Source organism: Copadichromis virginalis, linkage group LG9 (assembly GCF_057382275.1).
Source record: "Copadichromis virginalis isolate Kocher_CV1m ecotype Utaka linkage group LG9, C_Virginalis_male_GT1.1, whole genome shotgun sequence".
In the NCBI taxonomy this organism is placed as follows: domain Eukaryota; kingdom Metazoa; phylum Chordata; class Actinopteri; order Cichliformes; family Cichlidae; genus Copadichromis; species Copadichromis virginalis.
This window is the reverse complement of record NC_140626.1, coordinates 35,880,446-35,904,395: the sequence shown is the minus strand read 5'-3', so window position 1 is coordinate 35,904,395 and position 23,950 is coordinate 35,880,446. Positions and strand designations below refer to the sequence as shown.

At 43.0% G+C, this 23,950-nt stretch overlaps 1 protein-coding gene across 2 annotated transcripts in view; it reads right to left on the bottom strand.

The window, feature by feature from the left end:
• LOC146702429 (NACHT, LRR and PYD domains-containing protein 3-like) overlaps positions 1-23,693 on the bottom strand; it is a 40,377-nt gene extending 16,684 nt beyond the window's left edge. The window contains exons 1-6 of one of the 2 annotated variants that reach the window (XM_085469057.1): positions 23,655-23,693; positions 19,736-20,046; positions 11,227-13,027; positions 10,954-11,127; positions 10,436-10,609; positions 7,399-7,572 (exon numbers count right to left, since the gene is read on the bottom strand). In XM_085469057.1, coding sequence (XP_085325183.1) covers positions 7,399-7,572; positions 10,436-10,609; positions 10,954-11,127; positions 11,227-13,027; positions 19,736-20,012 — 2,600 coding nt within the window. In that variant the 5' untranslated portion in view covers positions 20,013-20,046; positions 23,655-23,693. Of the gene's footprint in view, positions 1-7,398; positions 7,573-10,435; positions 10,610-10,953; positions 11,128-11,226; positions 13,028-19,735; positions 20,075-23,654 lie in introns of those variants that run through there. The other variant, XM_085469058.1, reaches the window with a different exon arrangement.
• Positions 23,694-23,950: the final 257 nt, after the last annotated feature.

Below are 23,950 nucleotides of genomic sequence, written 5' to 3'. Positions count from 1 at the left end.
TGGGCAAAACTAACAAAACAAACCAGAAACGAAGATGCAGGGAGGTCCGGGGAAATACACAGAGAGACACAGGGAGACCGAGGGAAACAACACAGACCAATTAGTTTAGGACGGGTGAACACACACTATAAGTACACATACCAGTAATCAGGGATGGGAAACAGGAGGGAAACACGCTTGGGGGACATAACAGCTGACGAGGTAGGGGAAACGTAAACAGAACACACTGACATAAGACAGAGACTTTCAAAGTAAAACAGGAAACACATACACGTAATGACACAAACTCAGAAATGCAGACCAGACACAGATATACACGGGCAGAAAGAAAAGAACACTAACCGAGGAAGAACAGAACCAAAATTACAATAATAGAAAACACAAAACGCTGGGTCAAAAGGACCCAGGATCATGCCGTAAAATCTACAACACCACTCTCCTGACTCCACCTATCAAACAATATTCCTTTTTCCTTGCAAACTCAAGAAAGGTTTGCGTGGGGGGCCTACGGAGGGACCGGAAATGCTTTCTGTAAGCTTCAGGCACTAATTCATATGCTTTGAGAATGGCACTCAGTACCCTATCATACACTAAACTGTCCTTAACGGTGAGAGCCGCACACACCCCCTGCGCCTTACCCACCAGTTTACACTGCCTCAGCAGAGGCCAAACCTCTTTAGGCCAGTGCAAGGCTATGGCAATATGTTCAAATGCATTAAAATATGCCTCTAATTCTGTTTCATTCTTACCCACATCAAATCAAATCAAAATCAAATCAAATCAAATCAAATCACTTTTATTGTCACATCACATGTGCAGGCACACTGGCACAGCACATGCAAGTGAAATTCTTGTGTGCGAGCCCCACAAGCAACAGAGATGTGCAAACACATCAACACAAACGAGCAAAATACAAGAATGGCCAACCTGAAACTAATAAATATATGTACAATATATAATAGTGTATGCATTTGTATGCACAAATCCTGGAGGGGCAAGCAAAAAATGAATAAACTTGAAACAGCTGAGCTGAAAAACTAAAAGCATCAGGCTCTCTGAGGCCAAAATAACAAACAAAAACACTCCCCCTTCCTATAAACAAAACACGTGGTATAACTTCCCTCAAGAAAAAAAAAATACAATACCTGACGTCTCTGGCTGTCCACAAAACAGGAGAAAACTTTGGTCAAACAAAAATGGCGGAGAACCCCTACCAGCCTACACTGCTCTCTATCACTATCACAGTATTCCAAACGTAGAAAGAAAACAGAAGCGCTATACACACACGGCGCTCAGAGCCTCCTATGGCTAACAAGCCATAACGCTACTCAGCCGCGGCACCTGGAACTTCAAAGACAGGAAAAGGGAGAGGGGAGAGAGAGGGAGAGAAAGAAGAAAAGAAAAACACAGCATTCTCAAACAGGGAGAACCTTCTAGCAACCCATGACCGTAATAATTGGCATCCAGTAAAAAGTGACCATTATCCTTTTAGTGTTGACTCTTAACAACTGACCCTTGTCCTGGTCAGACACCAACTAAAGAGAAACACTAACAAATGGAACAGCACTGTCACCTCTTATGTAGCAGGTTTATCAGACAAATTTTCTCCAATAACTATATCCCAGTGGACCTCAGACCCAGCCACACACTCAGACAAAAACTGGTTTATCAAAAGGACAAAACTCCCAAACACAAACTAAACAACGTAGTGTATGCTGTGCAGTGAGGAGTGCTCAGACCTCTTCACTGGAGAAACCAAACAGCCCCTCCATAAACACATAGCACAACAGAAGGGCAACATCGACAGGAAAAGACTAAGCTTAACATTTGAACCTAAAGGATAAAGGTCACTCTTTTGAGGATGCTAATGTTCACATTTTGGACAGAGAAGACAAAGAGTTTGTAAGAGCAGTGAAACAGGATTTATGTGCACTGTGTCTAAAACTCATTGAACAGAGGGAGTGGCTTAAAACTGTCTGCCACATACAATGCAGTTTTGAGATCAAGGTTCAAGATTCTTTATTTGTCACATGCATAGTTATACAAGTATAACACACAGTGAAATGTAGCCTGACACGCTCCTCGACAGATCCCTTCCCAGGTGCCTCAATTCCCACTCACATCTTGTGTCACGTGACCTCAATAGGTAATATGATAGGGAGACAACCTCTCACAGTGGTTTCACCCAAAACCTTTAGTGCTAATAACCCATGCTGTTTTTTATACCTTGACTTATGTGATGAGGGGCATGAGAGGGTCTATGAACCACTTAAGGGACAGCTCCCACTGAGGTTTAAATAGATACATGGGACTCCACCATTTTGTTTTACAAGAGAAGCATATGGGACGTGAGGTGAAACGTCTTTGCGAAACTTAAAGGAGCCTAGTCACTCCCTTTCAAGCTCCTTAGGTCTCGATGCATGGTAAGGCGCTTGTCTTGATGCCAGTAGCTTCTATCTTCTCCTTTGGCCAGCTTATTATCCTTGCGGGGTCTCTGATGACTAGCAGGATGTAGGTGTTGAATGTTAATCTTCCTGACCCCTCAGCATTTGCTTTACTCTCTGCAGGTATTTGGTGGTCGTGGTTTTCCTTGCAACCCCTTCATGGATCCTATTTGCCTTTGGGATTCCAAGGTACAAGTAGATGTCCTCAGTGTCTGCTATGTTGCCTTCTAGTAGTGCAGTCCCTTCCATTTTGACTACCTTTCTTCTCTTGGTTACCATCCGACTAAACTTCTCCAGTCCAAATGACATTCCAATATCATTGCTACAGATCCATCCATGTAGAGGAGGTGGCGAATTTTTGATCCATTCTGACGTTAGTATCCACTATTGTTAATGATCTGACTAATGATCTGGGGTTCACATCTACAGGGAGTGCAGAATTATTAGGCAAGTTGTATTTTTGAGGAATAGTTTTATTATTAAACAACAACCATGTTCTCAATGAACCCAAAAAACTCATTAATATCAAAGCTGAATGTTTTTGGAAGTAGTTTTTAGTTTGTTTTTAGTTTTAGCTATTTTAGGGGGATATCTGTGTGTGCAGGTGACTATTACTGTGCATAATTATTAGGCAACTTAACAAAAAACAAATATATACCCATTTCAATTACCGTATTTTCACGACCATAAGACGCACTGTACTAAAAGGCGCAGTCTCAGTTATGTGTGCCATTACTGTATTTAACACACACATAAGGCGCACTGGATTATAGGGCGCATACAAGTACCGTATGCGTATTTAAAAATAAAGCGGGAGCAAACCTGAGTTCGGTACCTTACTCACATTTCTATTACCGGTAATCGTCATCATCAACAACACACAAGCATACAAGTGTGCATATTTAAAAATAAAGCAGGAGCAAAACTGAGTTTGGTACTCACATTTTTATTACCAGTAATCGTCATCATCAACAACACACAAGCATACAAGTGTGCGTATTTAAAAATAAAGCAGGAGCAAAACAAAGTTTGGTACTCACATTTTTATCATCAATCAAACCCATCGAAGTCCTCATCCTCTGTGTCTGAATTGAACAGCTGCGCTAAATCTCCATCAAACATGCCAGGTTCACTTTCTTCACTGTCAGAGTCACTTTCCGTGCCGTGCGGCTCCTCGGAAATGATGCCAGCTTTTGCGAAAGCTCGAACAACAGTGCCAGCAGACATGTTAGCCCAAGCATCTACAATCCATTGGCAAATTGTGGCGTAACTCGCCCGGCGCTGCCTTCCACTCTTGGTGAAACTGTGGTCTCCATCGGTCATCCATCGCTCCCACGCCGCTCGCAGCCTTACTTTGAACGGCCGGTTCACACCGATGTCCAGCGGTTGGAGTTCCTTTGTCAGGCCTCCCGGAATGACAGCAAGCTCACAGTTCATTTGTTTCACTAGTTTTTTCACATCGGCTGTGAGATGGGCACGCATAGAGTCACAGATTAAGAGCGATGGTGATGCGTGGAAAAAACCACCTGGTCTCCTTACATACACCTCCCTCAGCCACTCTTTCATCATTTCCTCATCCATCCAGCCCTTTTCATTTGCCTTAATGATGATTCCTGCTGGAAACTTCTCTTTAGGCAAAGTCTTTCGCTTAAAAATCACCATAGGCGGCAGTTTCTGTCCATTAGCATGGCAGCCAAGCACAACAGTGAAAGAAGACTTTTCATACCCCGTTGTGCGTATCGCTACCGTGCTGGTCCCCTTCTTCTCCACAGTGTGACTCACCGGGATGTCAAAAGTGAGCGGGACCTCGTCCATGTTTGTGATGTGGCTGGGCTGGATGTTTTTGTCGCCGATGTGTTTGCTGCAGTAGGAGCGGAAGATGGCCAGCTTTTCCTTATAATCCGCTGGAAGTTGCTGCGCTACCGTAGTCCTGGTCCGGATGGAAAAATGGCACCGTTTCATAAAACGAAAGCACCAAGACGGAGCTCCTTGGAAATGTTCAATGTTCATCTCTTCAGCTAGTGAAACTGTCAGGGTCCTGGGTCTCCTGACCCAGCGTTTTAGTTCTTTGTGATTTTTGTATTATTGTACTTGGTGTGAGTTATTCTATGGGTTCTAGTTTTGTCAGGGTCCTGGGTCTCCTGACCCAGCGTTTTAGTTCTTTGTGATTTTTGTATTATTCTACTTGGTGTGAGTTATTCTATGGTTTCTAGTTTCGATCCCTTGCCCTTCTTGTTTCTCTGTGTCCCCTCTGTTCTGTAAGTCTGTGTCTGCATGTTTGAGTTCCCCTCCATGTCTATCGGTTCTTAGAGTCTTCTGCCTTATGGTTTATGTCTCTGTGTTTCTTAATTGCTGTCTCCACGGTGTCAAGTTTGCGTCTCTGTGTGATCCTTCCTGTTTTACTTTGAAGGTCCGTGACTTATGTGAATGTGTCCTGCTTTGCTTGTCTCGTCAGTTCTAATTTCCCCCAGCTGTGCTCTCCTTCTGTGTCTCATTCTCCTCGTTACTTCCCAGTGTATTTAGACCCTGTGTTTCTCTGAGTCAGTGTTGCGTCGTACCCTCATCAAGCTGTGTGTTTTGCCTCCGTGTTGCCAGTGTTTTGTCTCCAGCTCCAGTTCAGTGTTTCTGCTACAGTGCTTTAGTCCACCAGTGTTTTTGTTTGTCTTTTGGTGAGTTTAGTTTAGTAAGAGGTTTTCCCAGCAATAAAGCTGCGCTTTAAGTTGTACTTCTGTGTCTGAGTCCTGCATTTTGGATCCACCACTCCTGCTTGCCTGCCTGCCACACAGCCAACCATGACAGAAACTGCTTTTAGCCGAATGGTGACCGTCGAAACGCTTCTCCCACTCGTTCTTTGCTCGATGATCCACCGCTCGAGTCTTTCCTCCAACTCGGGCCACCTCGCCTTATGTCCGCGGAAACTCAGCTGCGTTTTCTTGACCTGCCGGAGCTTGTTTTCTGGCTTCCTCCATTTGCGAACCATCGATTCGTTAATCTTAAATTCTCTCGCGGCTGCTCGATTTCCATGTTCCTCCGCATAGCTGATGGCCTTCAGTTTAAACTGTGCTTCATAAGCGTGTGTCTTTGCCATTTTCAGGGTTGTTAAAACAACGATGTTCCACATAATGCACATACCTGTCCTTTTATACGGGTATGTGCGATTGTCCGGTATATATGATCAATGCCCACACTTCACCCTTTAGCGTTCTCATGGTGTTCTCTACTACGTCCTCCTTACAACACACAGGGCGCACTGCGCTATAGGGCGCGCCGTACTTTTTGAAGTAAATCTAAGACTTTTAAGTGCGCCTTATGGTCGTGAAAATACGGTATTTATTTTTACCAGTGAAACCAATATAACATCTCCACATTCACAAATATACATTTCTGACATTCAAAAACAAAACAAAAACAAATCAGCGACCAATATAGCCACCTTTCTTTGCAAGGACACTCAAAAGCCTGCCATCCATGGATTCTGTCAGTGTTTTGATCTGTTCACCATCAACATTGCGTGCAGCAGCAACCACAGCCTCCCAGACACTGTTCAGAGAGGTGTACTGTTTTCCCTCCTTGTAAATCTCACATTTGATGATGGACCACAGGTTCTCAATGGGGTTCAGATCAGGTGAACAAGGTGGCCATGTCATTAGTTTTTCTTCTTTTATACCCTTTCTTGCCAGCCACGCTGTGGAGTACTTGGACACGTGTGATGGAGCATTGTCCTGCATGAAAATAATGTTTTTCTTGAAGGATGCAGACTTCTTCCTGTACCACTGCTTGAAGAAGGTGTCTTCCAGAAACTGGCAGTAGGACTGGGAGTTGAGCTTGACTCCATCCTCAACCCGAAAAGGCCCCACAAGCTCATCTTTGATGATACCAGCCCAAACCAGTACTCCACCTCCACCTTGCTGGCGTCTGAGTGGGACTGGAGCTCTCTGCCCTTTACCAATCCAGCCACGGGCCCATCCATCTGGCCCATCAAGACTCACTCTCATTTCATCAGTCCATAAAACCTTAGAAAAACCAGTCTTGAGATATTTCTTGGCCCAGTCTTGACGTTTCAGCTTGTGTGTCTTGTTCAGTGGTGGTCGTCTTTCAGCCTTTCCTACCTTGGCCATGTCTCTGAGTATTGCACACCTTGTGCTTTTGGGCACTCCAGTGATGTTGCAGCTCTGAAATATGGCCAAACTGGTGGCAAGTGGCATCTTGGCAGCTGCACGCTTGACTTTTCTCAGTTCATGGGCAGTTATTTTGTGCCTTGGTTTTTCCACAAACTTCTTGCGACCCTGTTGACTATTTTGAATGAAACGCTTGCTTGTTTGATGATCACGCTTCAGAAGCTTTGCAATTTTGAGACTGCTGCATCCCTCTGCAAGATATCTCACTATTTTTGACTTTTCTGAGCCTGTCAAGTCCTTCTTTTGACCCATTTTGCCAAAGGAAAGGACGTTGCCTACTAATTATGCACACCTGATATAGGGTGTTGATGTCATTAGACCACACCCCTTCTCATTAAAGAGATGCACATCACCTAATATGCTTAATTGGTAGTAGGCGTTCGAGCCTATACAGCTTGGAGTAAGACAACATGCATGAAGAGGATGATGTGGACAAAATACTCATTTGCCTAATAATTCTGCACTCCCTGTATGCATGACAACAGTGGGGACAGGGCATCTCCTTGGTAAATACCACACTGGTGACTTATGCATTTCTTTTAAAGTTGGTCTCTAGGGTTGTTTTCTGCATATCGACTAGAAAACAGAAGCATCGCATAAATTTAATAACTAAAATACTGCAAAACCCAAATTGTATAACAGCTTCTTAAACTATTAACAAAGTTTTTTGATTTCCAAAAAAGATTGTAAAAATTTTTTTCTCCTGTAAATTGAACGTCTACACACACACACACAAAACATATTCATCTCAGCACAGGTAATACACAGTGTCTGACCTCAGAGTCTCCAGTCTACAATGTGGACTCTCCAGAAAACCACACAGTTGATTCACTCCTTGATCATGCAGATTGTTTTTACTCAGGTCCAGCTCCCTCAGATGTGCAGGATTAGACTTCAGAGCTGAGCCCAGAAGAGCACAGCTGATCTCTGACAAGCAGCAGTTCCATAAACTGTATATAAATAAAGATGTTAGTTTATTAAACAACGTTTAATGTTTGAAATCATTTAGTGCTCCATAATCGATCTGTAAAAAATAAAAATGCTGAAGTCTAGCTGTTTTCGAACAAAGGAAATATGATGACTTTACTTGTATTTGAGAAACTCTACTCACTACTCACATTAAGTCAATGTATTTCACAGCATATTGTGTTGGAGTATTTTGGAGTTTTCACTTCTAAGCTCGAGTACTGTAATTCATTATTATCAGGATGTCCTAGAAACTCCCTGAAAAGCCTTCAGTTAATCCAAAATGCTTCAGCAAGAGTACTGTAATCCGATTACTTTTTTCAAGTAACAAGTAAAGTAAGGGATTACTATTGAAAAAACGGTAATTAGATTACCGTTACTTTCCCGTAGGAACGCTGCGTTACTGCGTTACTAAAACCGTGATTTTTTGCGAGAATGTCTCATGACAGTGACGTAAGCGAGTGCGATGTTCGTGACAACAGCTGTGTGCAGATCAACAATGGATAATATATCGAGTGCGGGAGAGAGCATGAGCATGCAGCGTTTAAAGCGTGGAAGTACGGACCTTACTTTGAGTTTGATTCCATAAAAAGTGACAAAAACATTAGTGTCTGTTGTGCGTTGGAAGAAAACTTATTTTTACAGTGAAAAAAAAACCCTAAACGTCCAAGCAAGCACCGAGTGCGCTACGACTAGGGATGGGTATTGATAAGATTTTAACGATTCCAATTTCATTTTCGATTCTGTTTAACGATTCGATTCCTTATCGATTCTCTTATCGATTCTTTTTTTTTTAAAAAGGAGAACACTAAAGTCGATTAGCTTAGAACTGTGTTTTATATCTTCTCTTTGAACAAGATAGAAATTTAGGAGTAACATGGCCTTACAAACCCAACAGTGAGATCTTAAGAGATCCAGCCTACGGCTCTTCAATGGGGTGTCACAGGGTCCCCAGGAAAAAAATGTATATGTAAAATAATAAAATAAATATTCTCCTGTAGCAATAACAAAGTTTAACATAACTTATTCTGTAGCAATTACACAAGAATATCCAGTAATGTCCCTGCCTATGTAGCAGATGTGAAATGGTCGACTGCGTTGTGACAACAGACACGGACTGGCTGGAAACAGGGTTTATTCCTATAAAACAGAGTGCAGCAGCAAAATCAGTGTCACACAGCGGCAGCAGGCTTCTCCTCACCCAGTGTGGAGTCCGTACAGCTCTGGCTAGGAAACCCCACACCCGCAATGTGGCCGCAGGTGGCGTTACACTGATTAATGTCCCACTTCAACAATAACACACGGAACCTTAGTTCCACAAAAATAAAGTTCACACAATAAAAAAGTATAACCTATGTACAATACAGTTTTGAGAATATTCACAATTCGTACATTATATCTCAGCTACACCTACAATTAAACACATTCACTTACCAAAGTGAAATCGGGGGCATCTGCTGTGGCAAATGGGTGCAAGCCTTTGACCACAAACTTAGACACTGCTGGGTGACATTCGTCTATTCTGGCCTGAAAGGAGACGCTACCGGTAGACTGCAGCGAGAACTGCCAGCATCTGAGCCAGCCAGACTCTGTCTCTCTCATCATGGTTATCTAAATGCAACGCACAGTAATAGCAGGTTTTGTAATAAGGTAAATCGCGCTAACATAATATGCAATGCTAATTGATTAGTTACCTGCGGTATTAACGGGAGAGGACGTGGAAACGCTACCGCTGCTGCTGGGTTGAGCTTCGCTAGTCCGGAGCGGATCAAAAACACGACATTCGTTGAAAGCAATCGCGTGTTTTTTGAGCAAATGCTTTTTCATATTCGTAGTGTTCCTCCCTTTGATGAAATCTCTACTTTGCAAGTATTGCACGTTGCCCTGTTGTCATCCTTTCTCATAAAGTGTAACCAAACTTTTGAGCGTTTGTGCCGCTCAGGCGCCGTGTTTCCTACTGGGTAAAAGACGCTACTCAACGTGATGACGTCATTCGGGGCGACTGGAATCGATAAGGGCATCGTTTTTAAAAGTGGCAAACGATTCCAAGGAATTGAAACAGTGGGAACCGGTTCTCAACAAGAACCGGTTTTCGATACCCATCCCTAGCTACGACGTAATGGGAAATTCACAGAGAAACTCGTGGATTCTTCCACTGACCGCTGCGGCACACCTGCACCAGGGTAAACCTCCGCCTACCCCACTCCTGCTTTACAGGTGAAAATAGAGCAAAAGGACCGCTAGTCTTTGATTTTATTTATTTTCTGCTGTGTTTTACTTGCATCTAATTGAAAGAGTGAGTTTCCTCAGAGTAGGTGTTTGCTGGCATGCAATTTACTTGGTGAGAACTTGGACACATGATCATGCTAAAATATAATTTTCACATCCCCACATTCAGTAGAAGTTCTAATAAAAGCCATTTGTAGACATGTATTCCAGTTCAGAATGTGAATTCTGTTGCATATAATTTAATTTTTGCTTGATGCATAAAGTTAAAAGATTAAAACTGATAAAACAAGTTTTAAAAAGGGACTTTTCCATTTGATTACATTTTGTATGATGGATTATGCAGAAAAAATAGAATTGGGCTGAAAGATCTATCGCTTTATCACCTCTTCAGGTTGTAAATCGTGTTTTTAAAAAGTAACTAAGTAACTAAGTAATTAATTATTTTTGAAAATAAGTAATCAGTAAAGTAATGGGATTACTTTTTTGGGGAAGTAATCAGTAATTAGTTACTGATTACTTTTTTCAAGTAACTTGACCAACACTGCTGATGACATCTATCAGGTAAAGCATTGTTACATTATATTCATCTCAGTGCTCAGCTAAAACAAGGTGTCTGACCTCAGAGTCTCCAGTCTGCATTTCTGACTCTCCAGAAAACCACAGAGTTTCTCCACTCTTGAATCCCGTAGGTCATTGGAACTCAGCTCCAGCTCTTTCAGATATGAGGAGTTGGACTTCAGAGCTGAGCCCAGAGAATTACAGCTGATTTCTGACAAATTGCAACTCCTTAAACTGAATGAAAAATAGTACACTTAGTTCCACTGACATTAACATGAACCCTCCCTGTGTTGGGTAAATCAAAAGTACTGATTTCTGATGTCTAAATTGTGTGCACATTTTGTGAGTGTGCTTAATATTACATGATTTGTTAGATATAAATTATTCATTTTAAAAATTCATCTGATGAGCAGTAAAAAAAATATCTGTTGCAAATGTTTGTCATGATACATCCATGTATGGACACATATATATGGACTATACACTAAAATTTATGATGTCATGATGGTGTCCTTGACATTGAGCAAGAAAGATGACATGAAAGAAATTACACAAATCTGCAGTGTTTAAGATCTTACCTGAGACTGCCTAAAGTACAGTGTGTACTCATCAGTCCAGAGGAAAGTAGCTTCATCCCTGAATCTGGCAAACTGGTTTCACTCAGGTCAAGCTCTTTTACATTACTGGATGGGGAGCTGAGGATTGTGGCTAGAGCTTCACAGCTTCTCTCTGAGAGGTTACAACCCCTCAGCCTAAGAAAGAAAAGCAATAATATACACAGACTTAGAAATAATTCTTACTTTTTAGGAACTTAACTTAAACTTAAATAAATTATTAATAACTCCACCTACAGCACTTTCTTGGAGGCTTTGGCAACTGGAAGCAGCCTCAGAAGAGCCTCCTCTGAATTTGAGTCAGAGTATTTTTTCAGGTCAAACTCATTCAGATCTTTTTCTGATGACAGTAAGATGAAGACCAGAGCTGACCACTGAGCAGGAGACAGTTTATTTGTGGAGAGACTTCCTGATCTCAGGAACTGTTGGATCTCCTCCACTAGAGAACAATCACTGAGTTCGTTCAGACAGTGGAACAGATTGATGCATTTCTCTGCAGACAGGTTCTCATTGATCTTCTTCTTGATGTACTGGACTATTTCCTGATTATTCTGTGAGATACTTCCTATCTGTGTCAGCAGGCCTTGTGAGGGACTCTCATTGTTCAGCATTGAAAGACCCAGGAGGAAACGGAGGAACAAGTCCAGGTGTCCATTTGGACTCTGTAAGGCCTTCTTCACAGCACTCTTGTAAAACTGTTTAACTGTATGTTTGTTTCTGAAAACTTTAGACAACTGATATGTTTTTTCTTTAAGCAGGTTGACTCCAGAGTTGATGAAGGTCAGATGGACATAAAGAGCAGCCAGAAACTCCTGAACACTCAGATGGGTGAAGAAGAACACCTTGTCCTGGTACAGTCCTCTCTCCTCTTTAAATATGTGTGAGAACATTCCTGAGTACACTGAAGCATCACTGATATCGATGCCACACTCTGTCAGGTCTGATTCATAGAAGATCAGGTTTCCTTTCTGAAGCTGATCAAAGGCAAGTTTTCCCAGATACTCAATCATCTTCTTGATTTCGGGACTCCACCATGAATCTCTGTCAGCTCCGCCATTAGACTTGCCCTTCTTCCCTTTGGCTTGTAGCACCAGGAAGTGGCTGTACATATCAGTTAAAGTCTTGGGTAAATCTCTACCCTCACTGGTTTTCAGGAAATTCTCCAGAACTGCAGCAGTGATCCAGCAGAAGACTGGGATGTGGCACATTGTGTGGAGGCTTTGTGATGTCTCAATGTGGGAGATGATCCTGCCAGCCTGCTCCCTATCTCTGAATCTCTTCCTGAAGTACTCCTCCTTTTGTGGGTCAGTAAACCCTCTGATCTCTGTCACCATACAAACACAGTCAGAAGGGATCTGATTGGCTGCTGCAGGTCTTGTGGTTATCCATAGGTGAGCAGAGGGAAGCAATTTCCCCCTGATGAGGTTGGTCAGTAGCACATTCACTGAGGTGGACTCAGTAACATCAGTCAGGATTTTAGTTTTGTTGAAGTCCAGAGGAAGTCGACACTCATCCAGACCATCAAAGATGAACACAACCTTGAAGTCTTCAAAGCTGCAGATTCCTGCTTCTTTGGTTTCAGTAAAGAAGTGATGAACAAGTTCCACCAAGCTGAACTTTTCCTCTTTCAGCACATTCAACTCTCTGAAAGTGAATGGAAACATGAACTGGATGTCCTGGTTTGTTTTTCCTTCAGCCCAGTCCAGAGTGAACTTGTGTGCTAAGACTGTTTTCCCAATGCCAGCCACTCCCATTGTCAGCACTGTTCTGATTGGTTCATCTCTTCCAGGTGAGGCTCTAAAGATGGCTTCCTGTCTAATTGTTGCTTCTGGTCTGTCTAGTTTCCTGGATGCTGTTTCAATCTGAGTGACTTCATGTTTATTACTGACCTCTGCAGTCCCTCCCTCTATGATGTAGAGCTCTGTGTAGATCTGATTCAGAATTGTTTTGTTTCCTGCTTTAGCAATCCCCTCAAACACACACTGTAACCTCTTCTTCAGATTTGACTTGAACTTGTGCTGACATAATCTCTGAATCTCTGAAAGAAGAAAAAAATATTAAATAATAATACTAACTTTATTTATACAGCGCTTTCAAACAAAGTGCTGTACAGCTATTTGAAACTAAAAAGATAAATAAATAAAAGCGATACATATCAATACAAGTAAAAAACACAATACAAGTTAAAAACAGTAAGAATTTAAAAACTAGAAGGCATAGAATCAAGACATGTAAGATAGGGTGAACAAATATGTCTTCAGCTTAGTTTTAAAAACCTCTAAAGAGCATGCCTGTCTACCTAATATCTCAAATCAAATGAGTAGATACTGTACAGAAAATCCATGATCAAGAATCAAGTGTCGTATCACTTAACTTGCCTTTTTCACTCTGCTTTTTCTTTTCATTTCAATTTATTATGATGGCCAAGATTATCAACAGGAAAGTTGTGTCGGGCATGCTGGTACAATTCATCAAGTGTTTATTCACTACCTAGAGTGGTATGTCTGCTAGCCTCTTGACAAAGAGCTGTCTCTGTCCCTCTCTACCTTCTAGATATGCCAGAAAGCCTGAATGACACACCAGAGTGATATACTGCCAAAACTGTTAGTTTTAGCTAGGTCACAGGTCACAGGTATATGACCCTTGACAAAATTTCCCATATGTGGGACTAATAAAGGTTATCTTATCTTATCTTATCTTATCTTATCTTATCTTATCTTATCTTATGATTGATTTGGTAACCATATCATCGAATCTGTGGCCACATGTTCTGGACATTCAGGTGAAGAGTAGGAGCTGAGTTGTCAACTGATCAACACCTGGAGTTTTGCAAGACACTGCAGTTGCAAGGTAGTTGGTGCCTGTCGTGTGGTAATCCCCAAAATAGATGGTGGACACTGAAGGTGAAGACAGCTATCAAGCTGAAGAAGTCCTGCTGGGCTTGGTTAGCCTGTGGGACTTCAGCAGAGGGTGTGCTCCAGCTACAAGGGAATCACACTTGTCAGACTCTGTGGCAAGGTCTATGTCATGGGATTGGAAAGAGGAGTTCATCCATTAGTGCCTCAGATATGGGAGAAACAATATGGGGTTTTTTCTGGTCATGGAACACTGGACCAGCTCTTTATCCTCTCAATGACATTTGAGGGTGTCTGGGAGTTTTCCCAGCCAATCTACATGTGTATTGTGGACCTGGAGAAGGCATTCAATGACGTCCCTCGAAGTATCCTGTTGGAGGTTCTTTGTGAAAATGTGTTAGAGTTAGGCTAAACTGTGTTGCCAGTTTTTATTGACAGAATTTCTAGACATGCCAGATGGCAGCAGGCTTTGACTTTGATGGGCTCAGAATCTTATCTCTATGTTTTGCAGACGATGTGGTTCTGCTGGCTTGATCAGGTGGTGGTTTCCAGCCTGGTCTTTAGCCAGAAAAAGGTGGAATACTCACTCCAGGTCAGGGACAAGTTGCTGCCCAAAATGAAGGTGTTTAGGTATCTCTGGGTATGGTTGGGGTGCTGTGACCGGTTGGAGTGAGAGAAAGAAGACAGGATAAAGACATGCTGGCGAAGAGAGCTAGAGATTGTCTGTGAAGGTTCTCAGTCATCCAGGTCATCGTAGTCAAAGGAGCTTGCAAAGAAAAGCGTCTGAACTTCTTTAAGTTGCTTGAAGATGTTTCACCTCTCATCCGAGAAGCTTCTTCAGTTCTAAGGTCAAATGGTGGAGAGTCCCAGATATAAACCTAGTGGGAGTAACCCCCCACAGAGGGACAAAAGGACCCCCTGATGATCCTCTAATCGCCTGAGCTAGGGTGTGAAACTGGGTGTGGGTCCAATCAGCCAGAGTTTCGGGTGAGCTGATTGTGAAACCTGGCTCCACCTTATCATGCGAATTCCTGAGGTCAGATGGCCCAGGATGTGAGTGGGCGTTAAGGCGTCTGGGGAGGGAACTCAAAACTGGATTATAGATGGCAGAGAGTTGGTGTCGTAAACCACCGCCTCTCTTCAAAGATGGTTGCTCACAGTGGACATAGATGGCTTCTTTCACTCCTCTTTCAAACCATCTGTCCTCTGTCCAAAATGTGAACATTGGCATCCTCGAAAGAGTGTCCTTTATCCTTAAGATGCAGATGGACTGCTGAGTCTTGTCCTGTGGAGGTGGCTCTTCCATGTTGTGCCATACGCTTGTGAAGTGGCTGTTTGGTCTCTCCAATGTAGAGGTCTGGGCATTCCTCGCTGCACTGTACAGCATACACCACATTGTTAAGTCTGTGTTTTGGAGTTTTGTCTTTCGGGTGAACCAGTTTTTGTCTGAGCGTGTTGCTGGGTCTGAAATGCACCGGGATGGCATGCTTGGAGAAAACTCTCCTGAGTTTTTCTGATACACCGGCTACATAGGGGATGACAATGTTGTTGCGTCTGTCTTTCTTATCCTCCCTCGCTGGTGTCTGATCTTCTTTTCTGTGCCTCTTTGCTGACTTTATAAACGCCCATTTAGGATAGCCGCACGTTTTGAGTGCTTCCTTTACATGCGTGTGTTCCTTCTTTTTTCCTTCAGGCTTAGAGGAAACATGTTCTGCCCGGTGGTGTAGGGTCCTAATTACTTCAAGTTTGTGTTCCAGAGGGTGATGGGCGTCAATCAGAATCAGAATCAGAATCAGAATGGGTTTTATTGCCAAATGTTGAGCAGGTTTACAACATTAGGAAATTGCTGCGGTGCTTCAGTGCAAACATACTGTCATAAATTGCGCTTAAATAGACATGAAAAAATAAAAGTAAGAATAAGAATTAAAAGTGCTACGTAGAAAGATATATGCATGAGATATACATGAGATATATACATGAGAATAAGAATTAAAAGTGCTACGTAGAAAGATATATACATGGGTGCAGGTGGTGATCAGTGCCAAAACATGGAATGATGCAGTGAACACAGCGTAGGGTCATGTGTTAGTGGTGGGAACAGTCGTACGTTTATTGTTCATGTGTCCAACAGCAGAGGGGAAGAAACTGTTCTTATGGCGAGAGGTTCTGGTGCGAATGGACCGGAGCCTCCTGCCTGAGGGGAGCAGGTCAAACAGACTGTATCCAGGGTGAGAAGGGTCAGCTGAGATCCAAGCTGCACGCCGCAGTGTCCTGGAGGTGTACAGGTCCTGCAGAGATGGGAGTCTACAGCCAATCACCTTCTCAGCAGAGCGCACAACACGCTGCAGTCTCTGTTTGTCCCTGATAGTGGCTCCAGCGTACCACACGGTGATGGAGGAGGTGAGGATGGACTCGATGATTGCGGTGTAGAATTGCATCATCGTCCGTGTTGGCAGGTTGAATTTCTTCAGCTGCCTCAGGAAGTACATCCTCTGCTGGGCTTTCTTGATGACGGAGATGATGGTGGGCTCCCACTTCAGGTCCTGAGTGATCGTGGTACCCAGGAAGCGGAATGAGTCCACAGAGGTGATGGGGGTGTCAGTCAGGATGATGGGGGGGAGTGGGGCTGTGTGCTTCCTGAAGTCCACAATAATCTCCACTGTCTTCTGGGCATTCAGCACCAGGTTGTTGTGGCTGCACCAAGACACCAGACGTTCAACCTCCATCCTGTAGGCAGACTCATCCCCGTCCGAGATGAGCCCAATAAGGGTGGTGTCATCTGCAAACTTGATTAGCTTGACAGACTGGTGGGTGGAGGTGCAGCAGCTGGTGTACAGGGAGAAGAGCAGAGGAGAAAGAACACAGCCCTGAGGGGAGCCGGTGCTGATGGTCCGAGAGTCCGAGACATTCTTTCCCAGCCTCACATGCTGCTTCCTGTCCGTCAGGAAGTCAGTGATCCACCGGCAGATTGGATCGGGCACATTCATCTGGGAAAGCTTGCCTCGGAGATGGTCTGGAAGGATGGTGTTGAAGGCAGAGCTGAAGTCCACAAACAGGATCCTGGCGTAGGTTCCTGTGGAGTCCAGATGCTGCAGGATGAAGTGTAGGGCCATGTTGATGGCGTCATCTACAGACCTGTTGGCTCTGTATGCAAACTGCAGGGGGTCCAGGAGGGGGGCCATGAGGGTCTTGAGGTAGGAGAGAACCAGGCGCTCAAATGACTTCATGACCACAGAGGAGGTACTGGTCCGTGTGTGTGGGCTTCCGGTAAACTTTGATGTTGAGGTTGCCATTCTCTTCAATGTCCACAGCACAGTCCAGGAAAGGCAAACAGTTATCCTTTGTGTCTTCCCTGGTGAACTTGATGTTTTTATCCACAGCGTTAATGTGCGCAGTGAAGGATTCCACTTCTTGTGTCTTGATTTTGACCCAGGTGTCGTCCACATATCTGTACCAGTGGCTGGGTACTCTTCCTTTGAAAGAGCCAAGAGCCTTCCTTTCCACTTCCTCCATGTAAAGGTTGGCTACAATAGGTGACACAGGGGAGCCCATGGCACAGCCATGTTTTTGTCTGTAGAAGCCTTCGTTGTATTTGAAGTAAGTGGGGGCTCGTCCGGGATAAATTTTGAATATGGCACAGTTTAGCCTGGGTGATTTTATAGCTAAGCCTTCATTAGACCAGCTTGATGCATGTAGGAAGGAGGATTTATGTGCTGTTGCCGCGCATTATGAAATCCCTGTGGCTAAGACCATGAAGAAGAGCGAGTTAAAGTCTCTTGTGGTCAGTGGGTTGGTTGGGAAAGGTGTGTTCCCTTTGGACGCGGACACTAGGGATGCAGCGTCGGTCTTTGAAACCTCTGATCAGCCTGAGGATTGTGCTGAGGAGGGGACAGTGACACCTATTGTGGTCAAACCAGGTGGGGGAAAACCCCCAGCCTCTCTTCCACGGTTTGAGCCCTTCTCTGTCGAATCCAGTAATTCCAGTGTTGGTGCACGTTTAAAGGTACATTTGGCTCATCTTGAACTTGAAGCCAAAGCAAGGGAACGTACAGCTTATAGTTTCTGAGTGTTTGGCTCTTAAACGTAAACAAGTGCCCCAGCAATTAAAACAAGCTAAAGGGGTTGGCCTAGTCAAGTCGCTAAACTGCCCCTCTAATATGACCACGAGTGAACCTGATAAGTGTTTTAAACCCTTCATTTTTGATGGTTTTGTCTCCTTAACAGGGTTTCCTGGGGATCAGAAGCCCGGGAGAATACTAAGGGACACGGGTGGCTCACAATCATTTCTATTGGCCGATGTTTTACCAGTCAGTGATGAGTCATCCTGTAACGTAAGTACAATAGTGCAAGGTATTGGGATGGCCTACATACCAGCACTGTTACATTGTGTTCATGTGCAGTCGTTTTGAGTGCTTCCTTTACATGCATGTGTTCCTTCTTTTTTCCTTCAGGCTTAGAGGGAACATGTTCTGCCCCGTGGTGTAGGGTCCTAATTACTCCAAGTTTGTGTTCCAGAGGGTGATGGGAGTCAAAGAGGAGGTACTGGTCCATGTGTGTGGGCTTCCGGTAAACTTCGATGTTGAGGTTGCCATTCTCTTCAATGACAGATTGAAGAGATTAATAACAAGTAGTGATTGATGCGGACATTGTACCAGTCCATCAGAGAGAAATAAGCTTTCTCAGAAAGGTGACTGGTGTCATGGGCCGCGGCCCGGCGTCCGGGGTGCTGTTGGGATGCCCACGCCCACGGGCGTGGCTGCTAACCCCACACCTGCATCCCATCCCAGGCGATCACCAGGTGGACTATTTAATCCTGCCCTACCTGCTGCTCCACGCCAGTCCGTAGTCGCCTCTCAGCGGTAACGTACACCTGCGGGAAAAACCCTTATGACAAATTGTCCATTGGAACTGACTCTGTTTTACCCTGTGTACTCAGATCACAACTTGGCGTTTTTGCGAGCTTCCTGCCTGTCCACCTGTCCGCCTGAGATTCGGAAGCACTATCAGCCTCGCCGTCTCGACCCTTTTGGAGCCCCCCCCCCTCTGGTTCACTCAGCCCGGCTACCTCCATAAGACGCATACTCCACCTTCCCTCGTATGCTGCCTTTTTTCCGCACCCCAGTAATCTGTTTCTCTTTTGTTTTGCAGCTTCTCACAGCCCCGCTCTCGGCATTCCCTGCGCAGTTCACCTCCCCAGTCCCTCGGTTTCTTCTGGTTCCATACGTTGTTTTTTCGGCTACCCTCATGGGACACCTTTAGTTATAATAAATTTGCTTTCTTTATTCCCTCCTACCCTGGTGTGTGTGTTCTGCTTCTGGGTCCAGCTTGCGCATGGAACTTCGGTTCATGACAACTGGCCTCTGCCTCTCAGGCATGTTCCACAGGAATGAGGCCTGGAGCAGACCCAGGACATGCTGTGGAGATTTCATCTCTTCACTAAGCTGGAGGTGATGGCTGGGGAGAGGGAGGTCTGGGTATTGTTGACTAGGAAATCCTCTATTTTAAAATCATATGTTGTTAGTAGGTTTTATACAGTTTTAAATGACATCTAAACCACCCTCCCAATTAGTTTAACCTAATCAAGCAATATATATTTAATTAATATATTTAAAAAGAATACAATCATGTTTAAAAAGGCAGTGATTCAAACTTGCAAACTTGCACTTGTGCATTAACTCATATAGAAAACAAGAACAAATAGATTCAAGGTCATGACTAACTCATCAATAAACATGACAGTAATTTCATTTCTGGTGTTTGGCTGGACCAGCGTGTCTATCAATGCTATGGATGGTTATGACATATGAATCACGTGACCTAATCAATGTTTTTATTGCTTTCTTTCTTAATAACTTTGTAATATCCCACTTATTAATCCTTCCCTGATTTACCTGTGGGTTCTGAGGTTATGTCTTTCAAATTTTTCAGCAGATCATTTTTGTCAATCTTCACCAAAGCCATTTTAGTAACTTTAACGGTATTGGTTGAGTAGGTCTGGAACATTTGATCGACTGTGTCCAGCCTGTCTGCGTTCTCCAGCCGACTTGTTGGGATTGATGGGAAACCTTCCATGGCCCCCTTCTGACACAGTATCCACTTGAATTTTTTGAAGTCATCACCTCCCAAGTCCTCCAAGGTCTGCAGAAGGACTTCTTTATGTGTCGCCATCTTTTATCATATGAAGATTCAACAGGTGTCAGAACTGTAAAAACAACAATTTTCTGGTTTATCAATGCTCACGGTAATTACAAGTGTTTTAATTCATTCATAGACAACTCAATTTGAAAAGAAACAAAACACAGAAACACACCAGGGCTGTTCCTAGGTATCGCTGATATCATGAGTTAAGAAAGCTGATTTTGCTGATTTAAAGGCGAAACCTGTGTGAGTGTGAGAATTTCGGGGTCTTATCAGTTAATTCCAGCTGTGATTAACCCTTTAAAGAAAAGCGTGTCGTATTTGATACGTGTTTTTGTGTTTTTGGGACTTCTACGTCAACAGCGTGACATTTTTTTTTTATCCTTAAAAATGATAGAAATTGCTAAATATAAATGACTTATATAGCAAATGCAGCACTTGTTTCTCTTTTTGTTTTTGGAGCCATTTATAAGTGGACTTGCCGGTGTGTGTTGGATCATTGCCTTGCTGTCTTGCAAAAAAAGAAAAAAAAAGGTTTGCGGTTAAAAAACGACTAACTACAAGGCACAGAAGGAAAGAAACTCCATGCAAAGAAAAAAATCCAGATACCTGGATAATTTAGTGTAATGCCATGACTAACCCCTAAACTAATTCAAGATTGTTTAAATTGACTATGTTTGTAATTATATACTTTTGTAAAAGAAAAATTAAGCCAACAAGCACTTAAAAATGCTTCAGTGAAAAGTGTGAAATGAAGGGTTACAACAGGATGTTTAAATACAGGATGTTATACAGAGTTGGCCTAACCACCAACTGATAAGGTTCCTTAGAAGCATGTTGGCTGCTCGACATACACACTAATAAAAGTGCAGAAATGTGTCAGGCTCTTTAGCCTGTACATGGGTTACTCTGCACTTTTCTTGCTCCGTTTGAGAAACTAGAAGCACTGAGTGTGAAGCAGAAGAAGAATATCTACAGGATTCACACCATTAGCATCAGTTTAGTTTTTATGTATTAACAGAACCCTAAAACTTCAAAGTTATCCGTGCCTTCTCTAAGACATCAGAGCACAAACAAGGCTGGATTAAACCCATCTCTAATGCTTTCATTCTTTGAAAAAGCTAATGGTTCTGCAGGTCAGAGTGAACTTCTTACTTCTAGGCCCTCAGGGTCATTCACCCTCAGCGCGCAGCGCTGCCTAAGACAGAAGGAGATGACCACAAATGCTGGATGAATCACATAGCAGCCATCAAAGTTAAACCCCTCCCTCAGTGTAACAGTTCCTTCTCAGTCCTCCAATCATGGCCACAGAAAAATGATTTAAATCACAGAACTCTTTAATCTGACATTTGTACTGGAGGAACAAAAAAAGCAAAAATCACATACTCCACATTAGAAAATTACATCACAGAGCAGACTGGAAGAAACAAATATGCCTTATTTTAATCTCATAAAGTAACCCCCACACACGTTAAAACAGAGAGAGGAGTCTACCAATACTAATGTTGTTCCATAAAGATGTTATAAAGTGGGTGATCAAAGTTGTTCAAGCTTCTAACATCTTTAGTTTGCATCTTTCCATCACATCTCCCAGCTTGTCCAGTCTGGCTTTAATTACAGAGCCAGCTTTTGCTGCGAGATCGATCAACTTTAGACCAGACAACAAACTACGGAGGCTCCGGAAAAGTGCAATCAAACGATGAGTTTTATTATCACAGGAGAACAACCAACCGTCAGCATACGGATTGTTTTGCTCTGACAAGAATACATTGGGTTCTGGTTTTATAGGATAAAATATCACACCTACGTCAATACAGTTCAAAAATACATGGTGACAGACGGACAAAAGTTCAACCCGTGCAGACAAGGGTACATCACGTACATATAACCTTACACTGACATATAACTTCTCCTTTCTACATTACTTGCCTTTTATGGTAATAACTTCAGGTCTCAGCATCTCTAAGAGCTAATAATGGACCCTCGTCATTAATCACTAAGTAGAGTACTTTGCAGCCAGTCTCAAACTGAAGCAGAAGATGCTTAGGCCTTTGCTCAGACCTGCTACTAGATTAATATGTGTATCGTAAGCGTGCATGCAATTAACCTGCTATGTTCTCATCTCCCCTCAGCATGTATCATCTGGACACTCTCACCAGTGAAGCTTAAAACCTTCTAGAATGGAACATCAACTCTAACCAAGCACATTCATGCATTGTGTATAAAATGAACTCAACCTATAAAAATAGAAAGGTCAATGTGATGACAGACATATTCAATGCAATATAAACCCTGCAGGAAATATTACTGATAAATGATACTGTAAAACATGTTATTAATACATTCTTCATAAGGCAGATTATATGGTAGCAATAAAAGAATCTCTGAATCCCAACACTTTCCTCACTAGTTTGTCTCCTTTCATCCTTGTTTCTGATGATTCCTTGCCAGCAGACTGCAGCACAGAACAGCACACCTGCTGCCACAGACTTATAGAACATCTGCAGCATTTTACTGCAGATATCAATGGATCTTAGTTCCCTTAACAAAAAAGAAAAGGTGATTTGGCAGTCTAGTTTGTTATCTGGTTATAAACCTAGATATTTAGATTTTGATATCAACCCTATGTCCACCCCACAAGCGTTCACAGGCTGGAGGGGAGGCCAGAAACTTTGGAAATCTCATTTCCTTTAACTTACAGGTGTTCAATATGAGGTCATTTTTGCCTTCCCCAAACCGGAGCACCAGTTCACACTTCCTCATCCCTCATCACCCATCGTTACAGAGGATGTGGTCCCAGCTAGTGAATGTGAGACTGCAGTAAAGTGAATGATTGAGGCGTACATGTGAGTTCAGTCCCACCCCTGACTAAAACCTGGGTCTGAAACTCCCTCACTGTACATGTTTGGGTTTCCAAAGAGGTTAAATTGATGAGAAATGGAAGCAAAGACTTCAAATATATGTTACCACATAAAACGTGTTTTGGTTGTTCTAATTGATCACATTTAAAAGTGTCAGTCTCTTTCTCCCCATCGTTACTGTCATTCACGACAGAAGCTGTGCTGTCTTAGATCTGCATGTGTCCTTCTTTAATGCCTTTTATTTCCTCCTTTATTCTTATCACATTTACGTTGGAGGAATGCTGGCAGTAACTGATTGGACTATTGTGGCACTTCAACAATTGTAGGAATTGCCTTTTAAACTTCTGCCCTGAACTTATGCACTTTAAGAGGATATAATCACATTCCACACAAAAAGGAACAAAATAAAGGGAAGAGGAGGCTCCCTGGGCGTCCTGCAGGAGCTGCAGACTTATTGTGGTGCTTTTCTTCAGTAATATTACTAATTTACTGTCAATTAATTTTCTATATTCATGATTTTTTTCCCCTTGCACCAAGCTTTAAAATATGGAAGTTTGCAAGCATATATGTGCCTTACACCGTGAGCTGTGGCATAAAGACCAGCAGTAAGTGTTACGTGTGCTGCCACAGTGGGTGGTCACAGGACTCTTTCACCCCTGTGTCACCACTGCTCCCATACATATCTGTCAGGCATTTGTTCTATCTGAATATTTTACTCTACTATCAGTCTGAACAAACAGGTCTATTCAATACAAATACTGTTAGAACATGAAGTATATCACCAGGTCGAAGAATGTGGACCAACACTCACCTTGTTTTTCTGTTCCTGCTCTGTCAGCTGTGAAGTGGATTCTGATCTGGAAGTCCTAAAGCTTTTCAAAGCTACCTCTTATGTGCAGTGTAGCCCCTCCTCTCTGCAGTCACAGGAAGGCACATATTTCCTGACACTTTCAGAGGCCTTTATTCACCAACACCAAACGCTCTCAGACTGTGCAAACTAAAGTGCACACAGAATTATACACATAATCAGTTTTGTTCTTAGCGCTGTGTGTAGGTTAATGAATCCGAATCATCTGAAACTGCAGGCTTGAAACAGCGATGATGCTT